This window comes from Mesoplodon bidens, assembly GCF_964165515.1.
Source record: "Mesoplodon bidens genome assembly, chromosome: 12".
Classification (NCBI taxonomy): Eukaryota; Metazoa; Chordata; class Mammalia; order Artiodactyla; family Ziphiidae; genus Mesoplodon; species Mesoplodon bidens.
The window spans coordinates 42,129,397-42,150,048 of NC_138168.1; the positions used below are offsets into that span (position 1 = coordinate 42,129,397).

Here is a 20,652-nt window from a genome sequence, read left to right on the forward strand (position 1 = left end):
CAAAGATGGCTGCACCAATATATACCTCATCCCACATGCTTTTCTTACAGCATGACTTTGAGATTGCTCCACTGAGAGGTAGGAAGGAGTCTCTGTTCCTGCCCCTTAAATATAGGCCAGCTTTTGTGACTTGCTCCTAATGAATAGGATGCAGTCAGAGTAACTGCAGTATTTCCAAGGGTGGGTCTTAAAAGATGACACAACTTCTGCCTACCTCACTGTCTCTCTTCCTTTCTCTCTCTTTCTCTCACTCTCTCTCTCCCCATCTCCACTTACCCCTTGGAACACAGCCACCATGTCATGATTTAGCCCAGGCCACACAGAGAGATTTCGGCTGTTCTGACCAACAGCCCAGCTAGGGCCTTAGCTAAGAGCCAGCATCAACCACCACACATGTGAGTGAACTAGCCTTCGAATGACTCCACTCCCAGCCTCTGAGTCTTCCAGCCGAGGCCCCAGACACCTCTGTGCCTTGCCCAGAACCTGTGAGCATAATCAACAGTTTTGTGCCACTGTATTTTGGAGTAATTTGCTATGCAATCCTAGAACCTGGAGCACACACAAGCAACATTGCACATTGTTTCAGGATACACATGTGGTCAAAGTAAATCAACTGACTACTCAGCTCTTGCTCTCTCGCAGGGCTGAAAAGGAGCATATCCCCATGACCCAGCAATTCCATGTCTAAGTGTAAACCCTGAAAAATAAATGCTCAGTGAAACATGGGCTAGGATGTTCATTTCAACATTGTTTGTAGTAGGATAATTGGAAAAAAACTAGAAGCCCATCAGCAGGAAATTAGATATATAAATTGAGATGTAATTGTATAATAGAATAGAATTTTCATAGAAGTTAAAGTAAATAAATTATTATATGTACTAACTTAGCATGGATTGGGTACATACCAAATTCTTTATAATAATTTCTCCTAAGAGCATAGGAGGAAAACGGGACAGAGAGAGGATCCCATGGCATTTAAAGGTATCTCTGAAGGTCAAAATGTAAAAAAGAAAAATAACAATAATAAAATAAAAAATTTAAAACATTGATCTGAAGCAAATATGACAAAATGCTAACATTTATTCTAATTATGAAAACCCAGGTGATTATAACTCCCCATGTACTTTTCTGTATTTCTTTCCCCTACCACACCAAAGGTAAATCTAGTATTTAATTTAAGGGTCCTTTTTTTTTTTTTTTTTTTTTTTTTTACTTTTGGTTGTTGTTTCCTTCTCTATGGGAAAAAACAAATTCCCTTATTAAAAATACCTTCACACAAAACTAATCACCTAAGGATCCAACTTAAAATCCTTGACAATTTCTCTTGATAATTTGAAATGGGTTTTGTTTGTTTTTTAGGAGAGTTACTTTAAGAAGTCAAGGTATAAATTGATGCTATAATTATTTGTGAAGATCTTTCTGGATAATAATAGATCAATAATAATAATATAATAAGAAATTAATAATAATAAATATGCTAAAACTCCTCCATGATAAATTGAAACCCTGCTTCTCAGATCCATGTTCTATATGAGGAGCCAGTGAGTTTTAGGACAAGCTATTCCACTGTAGACTGTGGTTTTGTATATATCACGTTGGGGAGAAATCTGCCAGGAGTTCCATGAGGTACTTTGTCACACTCCCAGTCTAGCTCTGGGCAGGAACCAACCACGGACTACACTAAGTCACGTTGGCTCAGTACAGGCTCAGTGACTCATTGCAAGCCTGTCCCCAGTCATGGCCTCCATTCAGGACCACTGGAGACATCTTACAGATCAAGAGAGGGACCAGATATGATACTGTGAGAGGGTAAACTAGGATGTCTTGGAGGGTACCCTACCTTTTATCTTTAACTTTGATCTTTGGGGTGAGCCAAATGCACATGTAACAGACGGGGCCCTGAAAACAGATGGTACACCAGAAGGGTTTAACTGAAGCAAACTGAACGAAGGAGTTACTTGCAAAAATAACTTGGGTCCCAGGGTTAAGGGACCAATGAAGGAAGGTGAGGCACACAGTCCAGCACCAGTGAGAACCCTGACTTCCCTCAGGCTCCACAGTATTACTGGAGTAGGAGAGAACTGCCCTGCAGAAAAGGGGCCCACCCTCGGGACAGTGCACACAGAGGGAGGCGGCTGCTGACCAGACAGAAACCCAGTTGCTGAGGAAGTAAGTACCTCAATCCCCTACTCCCGCCCTCCCGTCTTCTGCCAGTACCTCCCATTAACTGACCAACCAATAGCCAGAGGTCAAGGGCATCCGGGGATGCAGTCCATACATGGTAACAAGGCAGGACACAGAGAGGGGCAGAGAATGAATCTTGGGGACAAACAGAAAATTAACCATCACATTTTTCCCTCAGAGAAAACAGAAAGATAGAATAATCCTATGGTATAGTTTGATTGCCAGAAAGTACAAGTGGCAGAGAATATAGGTGAAGACCAAATACTCTAAAACCTCAAACTCCATGTTTTGTAGATGCTAATAGATGTTAACCTATAGAACAGCTCATGTCCAGGAATACCTGGTTACTTAAGAAAACATTTGAAATAATCTTTGGAAATATACTATAAGTTAAATTATATAATGTTAGCCTTCTGTTGATCATGATTCTATTGATTATTTTATATGTTAGATATATATATATAGATGATAGCTAGAGATATACACATAGAACATATATATAAATATATAGAATGTGTTCTATATAGAGAGAATATATAGGATTATATGTGTATATAATATGTGTGTATGTGTATATATAGACCATTATATATGTCTGTATATAGATATAGTTATATATAGATACTTCTATAGATCAAAATATTAATGGCTAGAGATGAGTGATTGGTATCTTCTGCTTCACAAAATTTCCAAGCTAAAATTACTGCATGCCGGTGGGAATGAAAATTGGTATGATCTTTCTGGCAGATAGTGGGGCAATATACTATCAAAAGCCTTAAAAATGTGTATACTAACATTTTTAAAAATTCATAATGGCCAATGTAAATGCTCTTATAGGCTGTTAAGAAAAGTACAAATTGGTACAGTTTCTTTGGATGTCAATTTGGCAGTACCTACTAAAATTCTCCATGCACATACACTTTGACCTAGTAACTTCACTCTTAGGGAATTGAATGTGTATACAAAATACATGAATAAGAAGAATGCTTAACCTGAAACCATAAAACTCCTAGGAAAGAACATAGGCAGTAAGCTCCTTGACATTGGTCTTGATGATTTTTAGGATTTGACACCAAATGCAAAGGCAACTTAAGCAAAAATAAACAAGTGGGACTACATCAAACTAAAAAACTTTTGCACAGCAAATGAAATTATCAACAAAATGAAAAGGTAAACCTACCAAATGGGAGAAAACATTTGCAAATCATACATCCAATGAGGAGGTAATATCGAAAATATATAAAGAACTCATACAACTTAATAACAAAAATAAATAAACAATCCAATTAAAATATGGGCAGAGGATCTGAATAGGCACTTTTCTAAGACATACAGATGGCCAACAGGTACATGGAAAGATGCTCAACATCATTAATCAGAGAAATGCAAATCATAACCACAATGAGATATCACCTTACATCTGTTAGAATGGCTATCACTAAAAAGACAAGAAATAACAAGTGTTGGTGGAGAAAAGGGAACACTTGTACACTGTTGGTGAGAATGTAAATTGGTGTGGTCACCACTACGGAAAATAGTACGGAGGTTCCTCAAAATTTAAAAATAGAGCTACCATATGATCCAGCAATTCCACTTCTGGGTATTTATCAGAATTAAAAAAAAAACCCACTAACTCCAAAGGATATATGCACCCCAATGTTCAGCATTATTTACAATAACCAAGATATGGAAACAACATAAACGTCTATCAACAGATGAATGAATAAAGAAAATGCGGTATATATACACAATGGAATATTCTTCAGCCATAGAAAAGAATGAAATCTTGCCATTTGCGACAACGTGGATGGACCTGAAGGGTATTATGCCAGGTGAAATAAGTCAGACAGCAAAAGGCAAATACCATATGATCTCCCTTTTATGTGGAATTAAAAAAAAAAAAAGCAAGCTCATAGATACAGAGAAGAGATTGGTGGTTGCCAGAGGCTGGGGGTGGGAGTGGGGGGGTTAGGCAAAATGGGTGAATGAAGTCAAAAAGTACAAACTTCCAGTTCTAAAATAAATAAGTTCTGGGGATGTGAGGCACAGCACAGTGACTCTAGTTAATAATGCCGTACTGCATGTTTCAAAGTTGCTAAGAAAGTAGATGTTAAAAGTTCTCATCACAAGAAAGCAAAATTCTGTTAACTAGATCTGGTGACAGATGTTAACTAGACTTATTTGGGTGATCATTTCACATTACAAATATCGAATCATTATGTTGTACACCTGAAACCAACATGATGTTGTACATCAGTTATACCTCAATTTAGAGAAGAATGCTTACTGTTTCATTGTTTGTAATAGCACTAAATATGTGTGTGTACGTGTATATACACATATATAAACACATCTGAAAACTATTTAAGTATACATCAGTAAGAGAACAGTTGAAAACGTAATCTTCAAGGGTCTCCCATTTCACCAGCCATTCACTTGTATACCCTGGAAACTTAGGAGACAACCTGTACCCCTCAGTGTCTAGAAGAGGATGTGGCTGGCACAGAGTAGGTATTCAATCAATATCTAATCAATAAACATTTTTATGTCTCCTCCTTTACCCAGGATATCCAATCCATTATCAGGATGTATTGATTTTATTTTCTAAATATCTCTCAAATCCATCCACTTCTTCTCCACTGCTAGGAGTGGAGTCTATCTATTTATCTCTCACCTGGATTATAGAATAGCCTCCTATTTTGGTGTCTCTGCACCTACTCTGGCCACTTTCTAAGCAGTTCTCAGCTGCAACCAGGCATCTTTCCAAAATAAAGATCTAATCACATCACACCGCCCCCAACTTTCAATGACTTTCCATTTAGGTTAGTTTGCTAGGGCTGCCATAAAATACCACGGACTGCATGGCTCCAATAATAGAAATTCATTTTCTCACAGTTCTTGAGCCTAGAAGTCCAAAAGCAAGGTCTTGGTTGATTTCTTCTGAGGCCTCTCCCCTTGGCTGCAGGTGGCTACCTTCTCTCTGTCCTCACATGGTCTTTCCCCTGTGGATGTCTGTGTCCTAATCTCCTTATAAGGACACAAGCCATATTGAATTAGGGCCTACCCATGTGACTTCATTTTACCCAAATTACCTCTTTAAAGGCCTGTCTCCAAATATAGCCACATTCTGCGGCAGTCGGGTTAGGATTTCAACATATGAATTTGGGGGGAACACCATTCAGCCTCTAACACCATGGCTCTTAGGATAAAGCCAAAGCTGTGTCCACGGCTGTGCGGGAGATCTTTGGTTTGCCCCTCCTGGTTCACTCTTTACTTGGCTTCACCCTGTCGGCAGTGTCCCTGGAGGCTGACCTATATGGACCCGCTCTCTGGCCGCCAGGAGGGTACAGCAAATGGGAGGCACCAGTAGGAGATCTGGAGGGTGGCAGGAGGGTAAAGTTGAGGCGCCTTTCCCCCGCCTTCCTGTCAGGTCACCTCAGGGTGACTGCGTCCCTCTACTGAAAAGCCCCAGCTCCTGTAAAGCAGCCCTCTCCACACAGTGACCAGCTGGGGTCCAGGAACTGCTCCTTCAAGCTTTGGTTCTTAAGGGCTCCCTGATAACACCAGGGATAATGGTCACCCCTTTGGGCCTTTACTAAACCCTGTCCACACCTTTGAAAGTGGACATACTGTCCTCGAATTACCCAACTGGATGTGTCATCTGCTTCCTGCCCTGCCCCTACTATAACTTTGCAAAGTCCTTCATGGTCTGGCCCTTGCAAAACTCTGCACTCTCATCTCACACTCTCCTCCTTCTCCTCTCTGCTGCAACCATGCTAGCCTCCTTCAATTCTGCAGACAGGCCCACCGATTTGAAGTCTTAACAAGCATACAGCCCTGTTGTCTTAAAACTATTTAGAGTTATATAAAAATGTATGTAACATTTCTGTCTTAGGTCAGGTTCTCAGGGAAGCAGATGCTGACAGGAGATCCGTGTGCATGAGGTTTGGGGGGGATGCCCTGGGATTCAAAACCTGTGAGCGAGGAGGCAAGCAGCAGTGGGCAGAAGCAACAGCTGGGCTGTGATGCATCCGAAACAAAGGCCTTACCTGGTCCCATGGGAGCCGGAGCTGGGCTGACCCTCCATAGCTGATTGGGATTGAAGCAAGGAGACTGGGCCTCTGGCCTCCACATCCACAATCACTGGAAGTGAGCTGCCCAGGAGGAGGGGAATAACCTTCAGCCAAGGGAGGTCCTGGGAATGGAATCAGTTGTGAGCTGTCAGCAGTCAACACCCTCAGAAGTGGGGAAACGAGTCGCTGGGTCCTGAAGGGAGGCTCTAGGTGGCAGCCACAACACCCACCAAGAAATCCTACTCCTAACAATCCACTAAAGGGAAATAGAGCTTTCCAGCAACTGTGAAGCTAGCTGGGAAGATCCCAGCCAAGTGCGAACTTGGGATCTCACTGTCCTCCCAGCCCTTCGACCCTCCCCCCAAACCCCTCAGTGAAATGGTTTGACCCCACCCACAAAAAAAGGAAATAGAGATCTAAGCAAAGAGCTAGGTACAAAGGTGTTCATTAAAATATTACTTATAACTGGGAGAACACTGGATACAATCTAAATAGCCAGTAACAGGATTAAGTATAGTACACCTGAAGAATATAATATTATGGAGTTATTTTAAAAGTATATTGCAGGGCTTCCCTGGTGGCGCAGTGGTTGAGAGTCCGCCTGCCGATGCAGGGGACACGGGTTCGTGCCCCGGTCCGGGAAGATCCCACATGCCGCAGAGCGGCTGGGCCCGTGAGCCATGGCCACTGAGCCTGCGCGTCCGGAGCCTGTGCTCTGCAACGGGAGAGCAGTGAGAGGCCCGCGTACCGCAAAATAAATAAATAAATAAAATTACTTCTGCTAAATTATGCTTTACTATATCATTTGCTTTGATGAAAATGATAAGAAATAGACGTCCATAAGAAAGTTGCCTTTGCTGCCATTGCAGGGATGGTGCCAATTACATTGACTATATTCACCTGGAAGCCTCCCCAAGGACCCACACTAAAAGCTTTCCTCAGAACTCGGTACTCCTGGTTTACTCATGTGTTTTAAATGCAAGGCAATTTAGCTTGTTTCTAATCATGGCCCCTTCCTTCCACTGGCTACAGAAGCTACTCAGGACCCTATGACAGGCATTCTCAAATCCTATCCATGAATTCATGGCTTTCTTTTACCGTCATTTATCCTCTACCTCAAATTCTTCATCTATCTGTAACCTGGTGTATAATGCATGTTTCTATAAGCTGACTCAAACATTTTTTTTAATTGGAATAAGACAGAATAAATAAGTAAATAAGCAAGTAATAAGTAAATACTGGACTTCCCTGGTAATGCAGTGGTTAAGAATCCGCCTGCCAATGCAGGGGACACGGGTTCAAGCCCTGGTCCGGGAAGATTCCACATGCCAAGGAGCAACTAAGCCCGTGCACCACAACTACTGAGCCTGCACTCCAGAACCCGCGAACCACAGCTACCAAGCCCATGTGCCACAACTACTGAAGCCCACACGCCTAGAGCCCGTGCTCCGCAACAAGAGAAGCCACTGCAATGAGAAGCCCGAGCACGGCAAGGAAGAGTAGCCCCCTGTCGCTGCAACTAGAGAGAGCCCGTGCACAGCAATGAAGACCCAATACAGCCAAACATAAAATGTATAAATTAATTTTTAAAAATAAGTAAATACAAAACCAAATGCATACTGATAAACAGTGTTAATGATGAAACTACAAAGGGAAACTCTTGTTTCCTCAATGCATTCACACTCAACTCTCAACAAGTGTTGTGTCACTGGTCATATTTCACAAGCCCTGTCCAACAGTTCAAAGTTGTTGCAGCCTCATTTAAAATGAACAGCAACTACCAATTAGACTGTGCTAATCTATCATTAAGAGAACCCTTCTCCAAGTCTTCAGAAAATGCAGTAGGGTGCAAAATGACAACTGAATAACAGAACAGATGAATATGATGAATGCCCGGTATCTCCCCAAGTAATAACAATGAATTTGCATTAATTTTTGAAGGCTCAGCATAGAGTAGTGAGACAAATTTTTCACGGATGGGAGGGCAAGCTTACAAAAGCTCACAGGAAAAAAAAATTCTGAATCACAGAATGTTTCAAGTTGGATGGAATCTTAATATTAATATTCTTAAACTGGAAAATATCTCCCAAAAGTCCAATCCTCTTAAAGCCCAGAGAGGTTTCCAGGGGCCATGGAGCAAGTTTTCAGAACCAGGACTGGCATCTATATCTGCTTATGATGGTGGCTCAGGCGCTGGACTCAGAGGACTCTAGCATGAGTCCGTGTGTCCTTTTCGAGTTGGGTAGAAATCCAAACAATGAACTGAAGGAAAGTAACCTTACCTGTCTCCAAGCACAGCTCTACTGTAAGCGCCTCTGAGAGTTACAGGGGTTCGAAGACAGGAGCCAGAACCCCATCTGACTCCCCAGCCCCTGCCCACCAAATGATCTAAGAAAGCAGAGCTGCCTAAACCCACCCTCAAGCCCGTGCTTCGCAATTTGGCTGCACTTTAGAATCATCTGGGGAGCTTTTTAAATCTACTGATGACTAAACTCCGCCCAGGCCAATTAAATCAGAATCTTCTAGGTAGGCAAAGGTGACAGACATCACCTTTTTAAAAAGCTTCCCAAGTGATTCTAATATGCAATCAGAGTTGAGAACCATTGCTGGAGATAAGCAGGTTTGCCTGTATGATGAAAACTGAGCAGCCACAAGAGAGTAGCCTGTTTAGAAATAGCCCTAACTACCTTCTTGTGCTTCCCCCCCAAGACCTAATATAGTATCAAAAGTCTGCCCTCCCCTCCCTCACTTACTTACTCTGCTACTAAGGTACTGCTGCTGGCTGTTTTACTAACTCAGTATTAACTTAGCACCTACTCTCAGAAATGAAATATGGCACAGTTCCTGCCTTCAAGGAGCACAGACAGGTCAATGCAATGTCCACACATCCATCAAAAAGAATGCTGACAACAAGGTCCTACTGTCTAGCACAGGGAACTATATTCAATATCTTGTGATAAACCATCATGGAAAAGAATATTAAAAAAGAATGTATGTGTATAACTGAGTCACTTTGCTGTACAGCAGAGATTGGCACAGCACTGTAAATCAACTCTACTTCAATAAAAAAAAATTTAAAAAATAAAATTAATGTAATGAAAAAAAAAAGAATGCTGGCCAATGTTTATCAAGTACTAGCAATGTACCACTCTTCTAAAACTTTGTGTATTAACTCATTTAATTCTCCCAACAGCCTTACGAGATAGGTACCATTATTATCCAGTGCCTTTACAGACAAGACTCCTGAGCCACAGAGAATTTATGTACATGCCTATGCTCCTTTCACTAGTCAGAGCTGGGCAGGAAGTCAAACTGAGGCAGCCTGGCTCTAGCATCCATGCCTTTAACCGCTACACTGAGTTGCATGCATGGGTGCGTTCAAAGCCATGGAGGCATAAAAAGACATTGTTGATTCAGAGAATGGTGGGCAATCCAGTGTGGCTAAAAATGGGGCTGAAAAGTTGGGCTGGAACCAGACTATGAAAAGCCTTATGGTCTGTGAATGGGAGTTTCTCTTCTATCTCCTGTGGGCAAAGGGTAGCCAACCAAACTTTTAAAGTTAGGAGCAAAATGATCAGATCTACATTTCAAAGAATAGCCACTGGGTGGAAAGACTCAGGGCAGAGAGGCACAGCTTTGACAGAGGATGCAAGTCAGAGGAAGGCAGGCAGACGGGGAAGAGAGGCAGGATGCCTAGACATTTCTGACTCAGAAGTGACAGGATTCTGTGGCTGATTGGAGATGGGAAGAGAGAGGAAGGAGGCTCCTAGGTTTGTGATGAGACTTGGCAGGTAGGTGCTCTGAAGAGAGAAGCAGTGGGTCTGTGGAGGGAAGGTAATGAGTTCAGTTTTGGACACTGTTAGGTTTCCGCAAACCTTAGCATCCTCCAGTTGCTAAGAGGCATGACAGTTACACCACCCCAAACCCTTTGGGCTCACAGAGAGATTTCTTTGCAATATCATAAATATGAAAACTTCCTAACGTTTCTTAGAAATGCATTTGGTTTTAAATTTACATGTAATTTGAAGAGAAACTGAGAAGCAAATCATGATGGTGATTGTGTTGTTTCAAAAAATGCCATCCGGGCTTCCCTGGTGGCGCAGTGGTTGAGAGTCCGCCTGCCGATGCAGGGGACACGGGTTCGTGCCCCGGTCCGGGAAGATCCCACATGCCGCGGAGCGGCTGGGCCCGTGAGCCATGGCCACTGAGCCTGCGCGTCCGGAGCCTGTGCTCCGCAATGGGAGAGGCCACAACAGTGAGAGGCCGGCGTACCGCAAAAAAAAAAAGATATACCCAAGTTTGGGGGACTTCCCTGGTGGTCCTGTGGCTAAGACTCCACGCTCCCAATGCAGGGGGCCCGGGTTCAATCCACAGTCAGGGAACTAGATCCCGCATGCCGCAACTAAGAGTTCCCATGTCTCAACTAAAGATCCTGCACGCGGCAACAAAGATCCCGAGTGTCAAAACTAAGACCTGGCGCAGCCAAATAAATAAATAATTTTTTAAAAATAAAAAAATAAAAGATATATGCAAGTTTTTGGCTGCTTTTCTATAAATTTATATTAGACCAAGGGTTGGCGTCGATTGTCTGTTTTAAGATTTCAGAGCTAAGCCCTGCCATCCTCTGCAGGCAGCAACCCTTCCTTGAGAAACGGGCTTTGGCTTGTTATTGGGCTTAAGACTGAATGCTTGACCACGGACTGCCATGCAACCTGAGCTGCCCATCATGACCTGGGTATGGTCTAACCACCAACCCATAAAGTTGGATGCGCACATCAGCACTCAATTGTCAAATGAAGGTGGCATGAATGATACTGGGTTTGAGCAGCCCCTAAAAATACATACGTGTAAGTTATAGGAGGAAGTGGCCCAAATGCCCATGGGCCATATTCCTGCTACATTACCATCTCTCTCCCAGCCTGTACCTATGTCTTCATGGGGAGTGCCCTATGACCAGTTGACTGAGGAAGAGAAAACTTGGACCTGGTTTACAGAAAGTGCTGCACAATATGCAGGCAACACCCCAAAGTGGACAGCTACAGCTACACAACGTCATTCTGGGACATCCCTGAAGGGACGGTGATAAAGGGAAACACTCCTAGTGGGCAAAATTACAAGCAGTGCTCGGAAGGAGAAATGGCCAGAGATTAAGTCTATACCAGCTCATGGTCTGTGGCCAACAGTTTGGCTGAATGGACATGGAAAGAATATGATTGGAAAATCGGTGACAAGGCAGGATGAGGAAGAGGTATACGGAGAGACCTCTTTGAATGGGAAAAGAATGTGAAGATATTTTTGTCCCATGTGAATGTTCACTAAAAGGTAACCTCAGCAGAGGGGGATTTTAATAATCAAGTGGATAAGATGGCCTGTTCTGTGGATACCAGTCAGCTTCCTTCCCTGCCCATCCCTGTCATCATCCAATGGGCTCATGAACAAAGTGGCCACAGTGGCAGGGATGGAGATTATGCATGGTCCCAGTAACATCGGCTTGTATTAAGGCTGATCTGGCTACAGCCACTGCTGAGGGCTGTCTGGTGCATCAGAGAGCAATACCAAGTTCCCTATATGGCTCCCATTGCTTGAGGTGACCGGCCAGATGGAAGGTTGATTACATGGGACCACATCATAGAAGGGGCAGCATTTTATTCTTAAAGGAGTAAACACTTATTCTGAATATGGATTTGCCTTCCCTGCATGCAATGCTTCTACCAAAACTACCATCCATGGATTTACAGAGTACCTTATCAACCACCATGGTGATGCACACAACATTGCTTCTGATCAAGGAACTTCTTATTCCCAAATTCCAGCCCTTTTTTGGCTAGAGCTAGGAGTCCAGGACTACACTGGAAGAGTTAAAGAAAAGAACTCAGGACTACTAAAGGAGCAGATGAAAATGACAATCTCAGAAAATCAAAGTGACTTGTGGCCCTCTGTGCAGATATGAATACAGCACCAGTGAATGAATACAGCGCCAGTGACTACACAGACTGAGGGACCTAGCATGTGCTGTTCCCTCCACCAGGAATTCTTCTCCAGATCCTCCATAACATAGCTCAAATGTCAAAGACCATCCATAATCACTCAACCATAGCCCAGGATTTTTGCTACCCTGGCCTGTTTCCCTCACAGCACTACTTTCCAGTATACTGCCTATTTGTCATATACATATTCTTTTTCTCAGCTATAGTAAAAGGCCTTGTCCAGCAAGTTCAGCATTCAGTCAAATCTTCAGTAACCTGACACGTAGCTGGCATTCAATAGTTGCTGAGTAAGTAGGGATGCCCACTTGAAGGCCTAAAGTTGTCAAATTTCAGATGGATTCTTTAGCCAAGACATGCTGCTCATTGCCAACGCAAAATAGCTTAACTGTAATGTTCTGTTTAATAGGAAAATACTGAGGTATATATATCCCTAATGGTTTAAGTAGACTCACACAACCATGATAACCCACAAAGTATTCCTTGCATTGGAAAAACATTATCATTCAATGGATTGCTCTTTCAGCCATCTTTTTATTTACAGTTTGTGTTTAATGCAAATCAATTCCATAACAAGAGAAGTTACTATGAATCAAAGCATAAATACACAAACACAATATACAATCCAAAATAGATGTACAGCATTCAGGTATGAAACAAAAGAGAATGTTCATTCACACACACAGTAGCTTGAGATCTGTTAGATAAGGTTGTTCCAGTGTAGATTTCTAAAGATGGGAAAAAAATGACTGGTTATCAAGACTACTGTGGCCATATTAGATTTTGGAACATCTAAGCATCAGTGTGTGACCATGCGAACAAAAGACTTTAGGGAGTGTCTATTTTTAAAAAGGTTTCTGTGCATCAAGGCAGTTGTGAAAAGATTTACTTTCCAAAATCAAGCCCATTTTAGGCTTAGGACCAGGTTCTAACTATCTAAAAATATTGAATGATAACATAAAGTGTTCCAAATGTGGCTATTCTGATTCAGTTTAAAAAGAAGTATTTACAGAAAAGAGTATAAAAGTTTTTCTGAATTTAATGTAAGCAAGCTTCCAGTCTTCCCTTGCCAAATATATTTGATTTATAGCTTAGCTCCTTCACATATTTGCCTTTTTAATTTCAAGATTTGTCAATCTTCCCTTCAAAACAGATCATTTTTTAAACTGTAAAAAGTATTCGACATATGCAGAAATAAAAAGCATTTTGAAATTAGTTGAGATCAATGTAATTCTACTCTTTGTTATCTGTTTAGCTAAATGAATCTACTGCTCTTTTTGAATAAGAATAGTTGATAAATATATAAGCAAAATGTACTCATTATGCTTGGATTTGGGGTAGATTCCAATCCATCATTGCCCTGGTACATATCAATGACTATAAAAATTCAAATGCAATGTCAAACCCAAACCCCAAGGGAAAGAAAGAGTTCAGTTCCCAAGAGAACAGCGCTAGCTTAACATAAAATTTTCTCTAGAGTACATCAGCATTAAATTAGTACTGCTGAAACAATACATTGAGGATTTACAGTAACACCTGGAAGTTCCTTCTAATGTACATATAAATAGAATCACAGAAGCTTTGTTTTACCTCATTGTTTTATGGCCTTATAAATTTAATGAACAAATGAAAACTGAATCTCTGTTCCACATCCCATTCTTTATCTCTAGGTAAGATAAAATCTATTTTCACTTTCAAGGTAGAGTTTTATGTGTCCATACTTCTTAAGCCACATTTAAGGAAATCATCTCTTAACTAATTTTGGATGTTGTCTCTCTTCATCTTGTACAGGAAACTCCAGCAGATTTAATATTGGCATTCATCATCTAGTCAAACCCTTCACATGCTCTTCAAACCAATCAAATTTGGGATCCTCAACAGTTTCTGTCAATAAAATAAGGTGTGGAACTAGCAGATTCATTCAATGAAGACCTGTTTTTTTTTTTTTCCCTTGTCACACTGGATGTCTGGATGCCATCTGAATTGGGTTTAGAGGATGGGAAGTATAGATGTTTCTTGGCCTGAGTCTCTTAACAGTAGAGATGTAGAAGGGAGACCGAGATCACCAAGAGACTGGCTGTTGACTGCAGAGCACCGCCACTTGCCTTGGTGGTGGCATTCGCTGGATTGGGGGCAGCTGAGGTATGCTGGGAGGAATTACTTGAAGGTGTTGCAACAGTTGTTTGATTTGAATAAATCTAAAATATATAAAAAGTTACACTGATCAATTTCCAACGTCACAGTTGTCTCCACATACACTTAATATGCAATTAAGATAGATGATATATTCTCAGATTGCTCTTTTCCCATTATTCCCTTACCCACATCATTTAATTCTGAATTTTTGCTTAGTCCCACCAAGATCTTTTAGTTTCAAAACCAACTACCTAGAGATACCGAATGACTGCAAGTAGCAACAACCAAAAACAAGCAAACAAAAATGTTCAATAACTACATAACTCCCAAGAGTATGACTTTATCCTTAATTCTTTATAAAGTAATAAGTAACCAAGTTAACTAATCCAGTTTCTGATTATATTAACTTAACTGGCATTGCAAAAAAGGTTTCCTCTATTTTCCCAAGAAGGGGGAATTTTAAAGTTGCACAAATAATTTGGATTTTAAAATATGGTAATTTGAGACATGTTATGAGAATTGAGTCATCTATCCTGGATTTGCTGGGTAACTTTCACAAACCCATTTAATACAGCCTTGTGTTTAACTTAAGGGGCCCTGGGTATCTTATCTGCTCCCTTGAAATCTTGAAAATTATATATAACCCATCTCAAAAATGGCCACGATATTTGTTTTAAGTTGAAAAGTATGATATAATGAACCCCTGCCTTAAGGCAGAATGATTTCACCCAAAGCATCGTGAAGTCGGAATGACTTCACAACAGACGAGAGGGTTTGGTGTTGTTTTCACCAGCTGCAGCCTTCCTGCCTGGTCACTAAGCTCACCACTGTGGCCAAGGACCAAGCCCCCCCCCCGCACCGTGTCCCAGCGCCTGAGTGGCATTATTCACCACACTATTTTCACCACACTATTTTTCAAGTCCCTAAATGCACAGTCCAGCGGGGCACGTGGTAATCTCTCCTTTGTCACGGAACAAAGGCTGTTGGGAGATTTCAGCTCTCACTGCAAGAGAGGGTTTACAACGGCTTCTGATTACAGGCGGGACCAGGACGTGGCACCAAGCAGGTCTGGCCACATGTACGTTTGGCTGCCTATCAATCCAAAGATAAAACCATTCTATCTTTTGTTGTTTACCCATAAGGTAAACCCAGCTCCTTTGTTATAAAACCCATAAGGACATTAAGCAAGCATTGACTAAAAAATTGGTAAATCCTATCTAAAATAGACTAATTTTTAAAAGCTCGATCAAGTCAAATATATTTATTGGAAACCCACCCAATAGCGTGTGCTTCCAGGAAAAAGCACTCCCACTAAAAGGAAAGCATTAATATGGTACATAATTTAAAACAGGGCTCGCTGTTTGGGGGCAAGACCTGTTTTGGGATCCCTGAAGGTAATCTGTTCTTATTCAACAAAGCTTTGGTGCATCAGGTGACTTTTTTACTAGAGCCCAGTGCAGCAATAGGAGAATCAAAGGGTCCTCCACACCAACGAAAAAAACTGTTAATATATTAAACTGACATTAAACAAAATTTTCCCTACCAAACTACCAAAGATTTATTTGCATAACTATTAATAAAACCCCTCAAATTTGGAGGTGGGGTGGAGGATCTGGTTGGAAAGGTGGAGTGGGCGGGGGAGAGCAGTGTTTCTAGTGGGCGGGGGAGAGCAGTGTTTCTGGTGGCCGTGCCCCTCCCCCACCGAGGAATGGTGAAAGGCTCGCTAGCGCAGCCGACCCGCAAGACAACAATAGGGTACAGTTACGCAGCCCGCGGAGCGGACGACGAGGAGCGCTCCGCTCTCAGGCTGCACTCCCAGGTGAGCCCGGCGGCTGGGTGTCTGGGGACCTGGCGCACCCAACTTTTCGGACGAAATGCTCAGCAGACACTCAGAAAGCCTCAATGGAAGGCGATGGCGAGCCACCCGCTCGGGCACCTCTACCTACCCTCCAAGCCCAAGCTGCTGGAGACAAGTGCCCCTTCTCGCTCTCCCAGCGCCCCCCCCCACACCTTGGGTCTCCCAGGCTCAGCCCCTGGCTTTCGTCGCGGCCGCCGCCGCGCACCCACCCGGCCGGACACCGCAAGCGAGGTCGGTTCCCGGGACAGAGGATCTGGAGAGAAGGCGGCGGGGACAGGGACAAAGCCTGGCGGGGGCTCGGGACAGAAATGTCCCACCCACCGCCTGCCCAGAGGTAGCCAATCTGGCTAACACGGGGTTCCGTGGTGACAAGAGATGGACCTGTAAAGTCGCCCCCGGGAGAGCACAGGGTCAGGAGAGGGTCCCCGCCCAAGCCTCAGCCCCGAAACACGCGGGACTGAGGTGGGTTGATAGGGCCAGGTAGCCGCGGTTTCCTCGGGATCTACGAACCAGTTGAGTGGAGAACGAACGAGAGCGGCGCCCCCGAAGGGGATCGTCCCCTCTCTTTGTGTGGTGCCCTGGGGACGCGAAGACACTCGTAGAGGGAAGCGGGGTGTGCATGGGATCCAGGGACGACCTCCCCAAAGGGTCTGAGGTCTCCAGGCGCTCCAGAGGTGGGGAGCGCACATTCTCTTCCCCGCTAGCGCCTCGGACTTCTGGGTGAAAGCGGGCGGTGGGCGTCAGGCTGCCTGGGAAGGGCTGCGCGGAGCCTGGGGTGGGGCGGAGTCCTCCCACCCCACGCGCGGAGGTGCTTTGTTTCCGGGGCCGCGGAAAAGGTGGAGGCAACAGCCACGGAGTGGAAAGGGGGCTCCACATTGCCGTCCCACCGGGTCAGATTCTACTAGATTCTCTCCGAGTCCGGGCCCGTGGCCCGAGGTGGGGGGCGCAGGCCAGTCCCCAGGGGGCGGCCCCCCCCCCTGGGGCGCGGACCCCAAGCCCCAGCGTGCGCCAGAACCTCACCTGCGTAGGTAAGAGTAGTGCCAGAAGCAGCAGCCCCAGTCCGAGCCTGGCCACCATCGCTCTGCCCATGTCCGCTCCGTCGGTACGCAGCGCGTCTCACTGGATGCGGGGTGCGTGAAAGACCGCTGGCTCCGGGCGGGCGCAGGCAAGGTGGGGAGGGCGGCCGGCGGGTGGGACCTTATATACCGGGACAGCCACAATAGCCGTGACGTGGCGCCGCCCGCCCACCCGCGCTCCCCTCCTCCTCCGCCGCCGCCGCCCACCGCGCGCGCCCGCTGGCCGACTCCCCGCCTCTCCGCATCCCGGCCCTCGCCTGGCTCCCAGCGCCCTCTCCCTCCGCCGGCCCCGGAGACCTCCGGGCGGCAGGTGGGCGGCCGGCGCTGCCGGCTCCCGGAGGGATGCTTTGTGTTTCCCCGGGCAGGCAGCGTGCAGGCTGGCACAGGCGCCCGGCACCTCCCACACACGACCCGGGGCGAACTAGCGAGCCACACATGCCGCTCCCGGGGCCGAGCCCAAGTTTCCTTTGTTTCCCCGGACCTGCCATCTTACCCCCCAAAAGAAAAGTCTGAGCCTCCCGCGCGGCGGGCAGCCTCCAGTCCCGGCTCTGACTACGGCGCGGACCCCGGGGCTCCCTCGGCTAAGGTTTTCTCAGATCTCCGCCCCAGAGGAAGGGGAACCGTGCGGGGTTTGTGGGTGTCCCGGACCTGGCGACGGGAACAGGGCGCCGGCACGCGCGTGCCCTCCCCAGGCTGGTCGGCCGGGCTGGCAGGCGGCGCCCGCGCTCAAAGCAATGTGTGTGTGCTCGGCCCCGCGCCCGTCACGCCCGCCCCTTCCCCCAGCCACTCGCTTTGTTTTTGGAGCTCCTCGTGTTCGCCTGTGAGAGTTCTATGGGGCATCCCGGGTCCCCGTCCTCCCGAGAGGTGGGGAGCCGCCCGCTGGGCGCGGACACGCTGCCCGGACACTGGTGACGGCCGAGTTTCGGTCCCCGGCGCTCCTCCCTGCCGCCACTGGCGGACGGGGGCGAGGAGACGATAACCCACCCTGAGGGGTGATCCCCCTCCCCAGCCCTAAAGGCCCCGCCGGCCCTCACCACGCGGCTTTGCTCCCAGGTCCTACCCAGGGAGCGGGAACCTCCCTGGCGGTCCCATTAGAATTCGCTGCCCCAGGGGAATTCCTGGGGACATGCTTCTTTGGTCTCTGTTGCAACGCACTTGCTCATTATCCTTTTAAAGAGCAAAAGCTTTCGGGATAAGGCTTTTACTTTTCCATAGCTGCCATTAGGCGATTTAATGAACTGGCGCATGTAGGAGATTAGTCATTATTCTGCAGATTTGAGTGGAATATATTTTCTAACCATCCTATTGTGAAAACTTTCAAGCACACAGTGAAAGTAGAAACGATTTTACTGGTGGCAGGTTTTTTATTTAATTTGTAGTTGCGGGACATAATCTTTTTATTTAAAGTTTGCCCAAGTGGTTTGCCGTCTTTGAAGCAGAGACCAAACATAGTAAGGCTGTAAATTTGTTTAAATTTTACTTTTGCAGAGCAACCTGGTTAAACAAGGTTTGTTTTACGGAAGCAGAGTGGCAATGGAATCCACAATAGTTGGTCTGTGACTGAATGGGCCTGTGCCTTACTGGTCAACCACTTTAACTCAGTAACTTTCCACGTTTAGTATGTACACTGCAACACTTGAATTTCTGTCCTGCACCAGCGGATTTTCCTGTTTTACAGTATTATCACCTTGTATAGAAATAACCTAGTCTGTTCCAGGACATGAATGGTCTGTGGCCGAGAAGTGCCTTGTCCCAAGGCAGGGCCCATAGGAGAAGCTGCTTGTTGAACTAAATGGTGGTATTCATAGGATACATTAATTTTGTCCTGCATCTTCTTTTTCTATTCCTGCTCTCCTCCTCCTCCCTCCTCCTTGTTATTAATTTGAAGAGATGAACTAATGGAGTGGTTAAGAATAGACTCTAGAGCCAGACTGCCTTGGTCCAAACCATGGTTGTGCTTTTACTTGAGGCAAAAAGCCTGTTTCTTCATCTGTAAAATGGAGATAATAGAGCCATTATTATGAATTAGTTATTAAAGGGTTGTTGTATATAAAGTGTTAGAACAGTGCCTGCCTTACCCTGGGACCTCTCAGGTGATACTTCCTCCTGCACTGAAGGTCCCAGGAACCTTCTTTGCAGCTGTGTGATTCATGAAAGACATATCAAGCACCAAATAGTACCCAAATCTGGTTAAGGCACCTCATCACCAGCTAATGAGACTGCATAATTCAGGAAGCAAGGCCCTTCATATCTGCCTAGCAGTTCCCCTGGGCATCCTATAAGGGGTGTTACCTGGGGCTTTGACAATTCTGTACCCTCGAGGCTTAGTCCTCCTAGGGAAGTCCTCATTACAAATCCTCCATGCCACTCTATTTCCTATATGGCAAGAAACTCAAGAAAACTGCCTGAATCTTCCCTCTAGGTTTCTTTCTGTGAATTCCTTCTTCCTGTTCATTCTTCTCTTCTGGTTTCCCATAGTCATTTGTTTGCTTTTTCCTTAGTCAATAATAGCTCATGCTCCTAAGATTATACATTGTGACTCTCAATAGTTATCCTAGAATTTTTCTTAAGACACATCGCCAATTTCCATTTTTATAAAGAGATATTTCATGGAACGGTCTTGTAACTGATGGATTCCATAAATTGGCATATGTGTGGAAAGTCATAGCTTTAAGTATTAATATTTTTTCCATGAGATAGCATGTGACCCAATTTTTTGATGCTAGTTCTCTTATGAGTAAGATTAAGGGAGCAATACGTACAATTTCTTAGTGCAGAACTGTGAGGAGTGGTGAAGAACCAAACTAAAGATCCAGAGTCTAGGTAGACTCTGAAGTCAGACCTGGACTTGAACCCTGCTCCATCACTTTCTAGGGGTCTGACTTTGGGAGAGCTTCCCAACCTCTGACACCTCAATTTTCTCATCTGGAAAATGGGCTGATAATACCTGCCTCACAGGGGTATGATCTTCACTGAGATAATGTGTATGTTTAGCAGAGTGCCTGGCACATAGTAAGGACTCACTAAGCTGCCACTTCTGTTGCTGTAGGATCTATTCATTATAGTGTGGCTTTTGAAATCTTTCATTTGTATTGCAATTGCTCTTTTTCTCAAGCATCTTTGCAGGTGGTATTTTGTATGTGCACCTATGAGGTCAGTAAGGCAGACCTCATTTCTGAGGCACAGAGAAGTTAAGTAACTTACCCAAAGCCACATAGCCAGTTATGGTACCTCACCTAAAGCCATAACCAAAGCTTCCTGACCAGATCCCAAGTGTTTTCTGCTTTGCCAACAAGAGCAGAGACACCTTTTCCTACACCATATCCTCTTCGCTGAGCACT

General features: G+C 44.8%; 1 protein-coding gene across 1 annotated transcript; it reads right to left on the reverse strand.

Moving 5' to 3' along the window:
* Positions 1 to 12,761: 12,761 nt before the first annotated feature.
* Positions 12,762 to 17,432, reverse strand: CD24 (CD24 molecule). The gene is made up of 2 exons (XM_081251073.1): positions 17,256 to 17,432; positions 12,762 to 14,439 (listed from the first exon to the last, which is right to left on the reverse strand). The coding sequence occupies exons 1-2, from the start codon at positions 17,322 to 17,324 to the stop codon at positions 14,272 to 14,274; spliced, it is 237 nt and encodes a 78-aa protein (XP_081107199.1). The 5' UTR covers positions 17,325 to 17,432; the 3' UTR covers positions 12,762 to 14,271.
* Between the last annotated feature and the right edge of the window lie 3,220 nt (positions 17,433 to 20,652).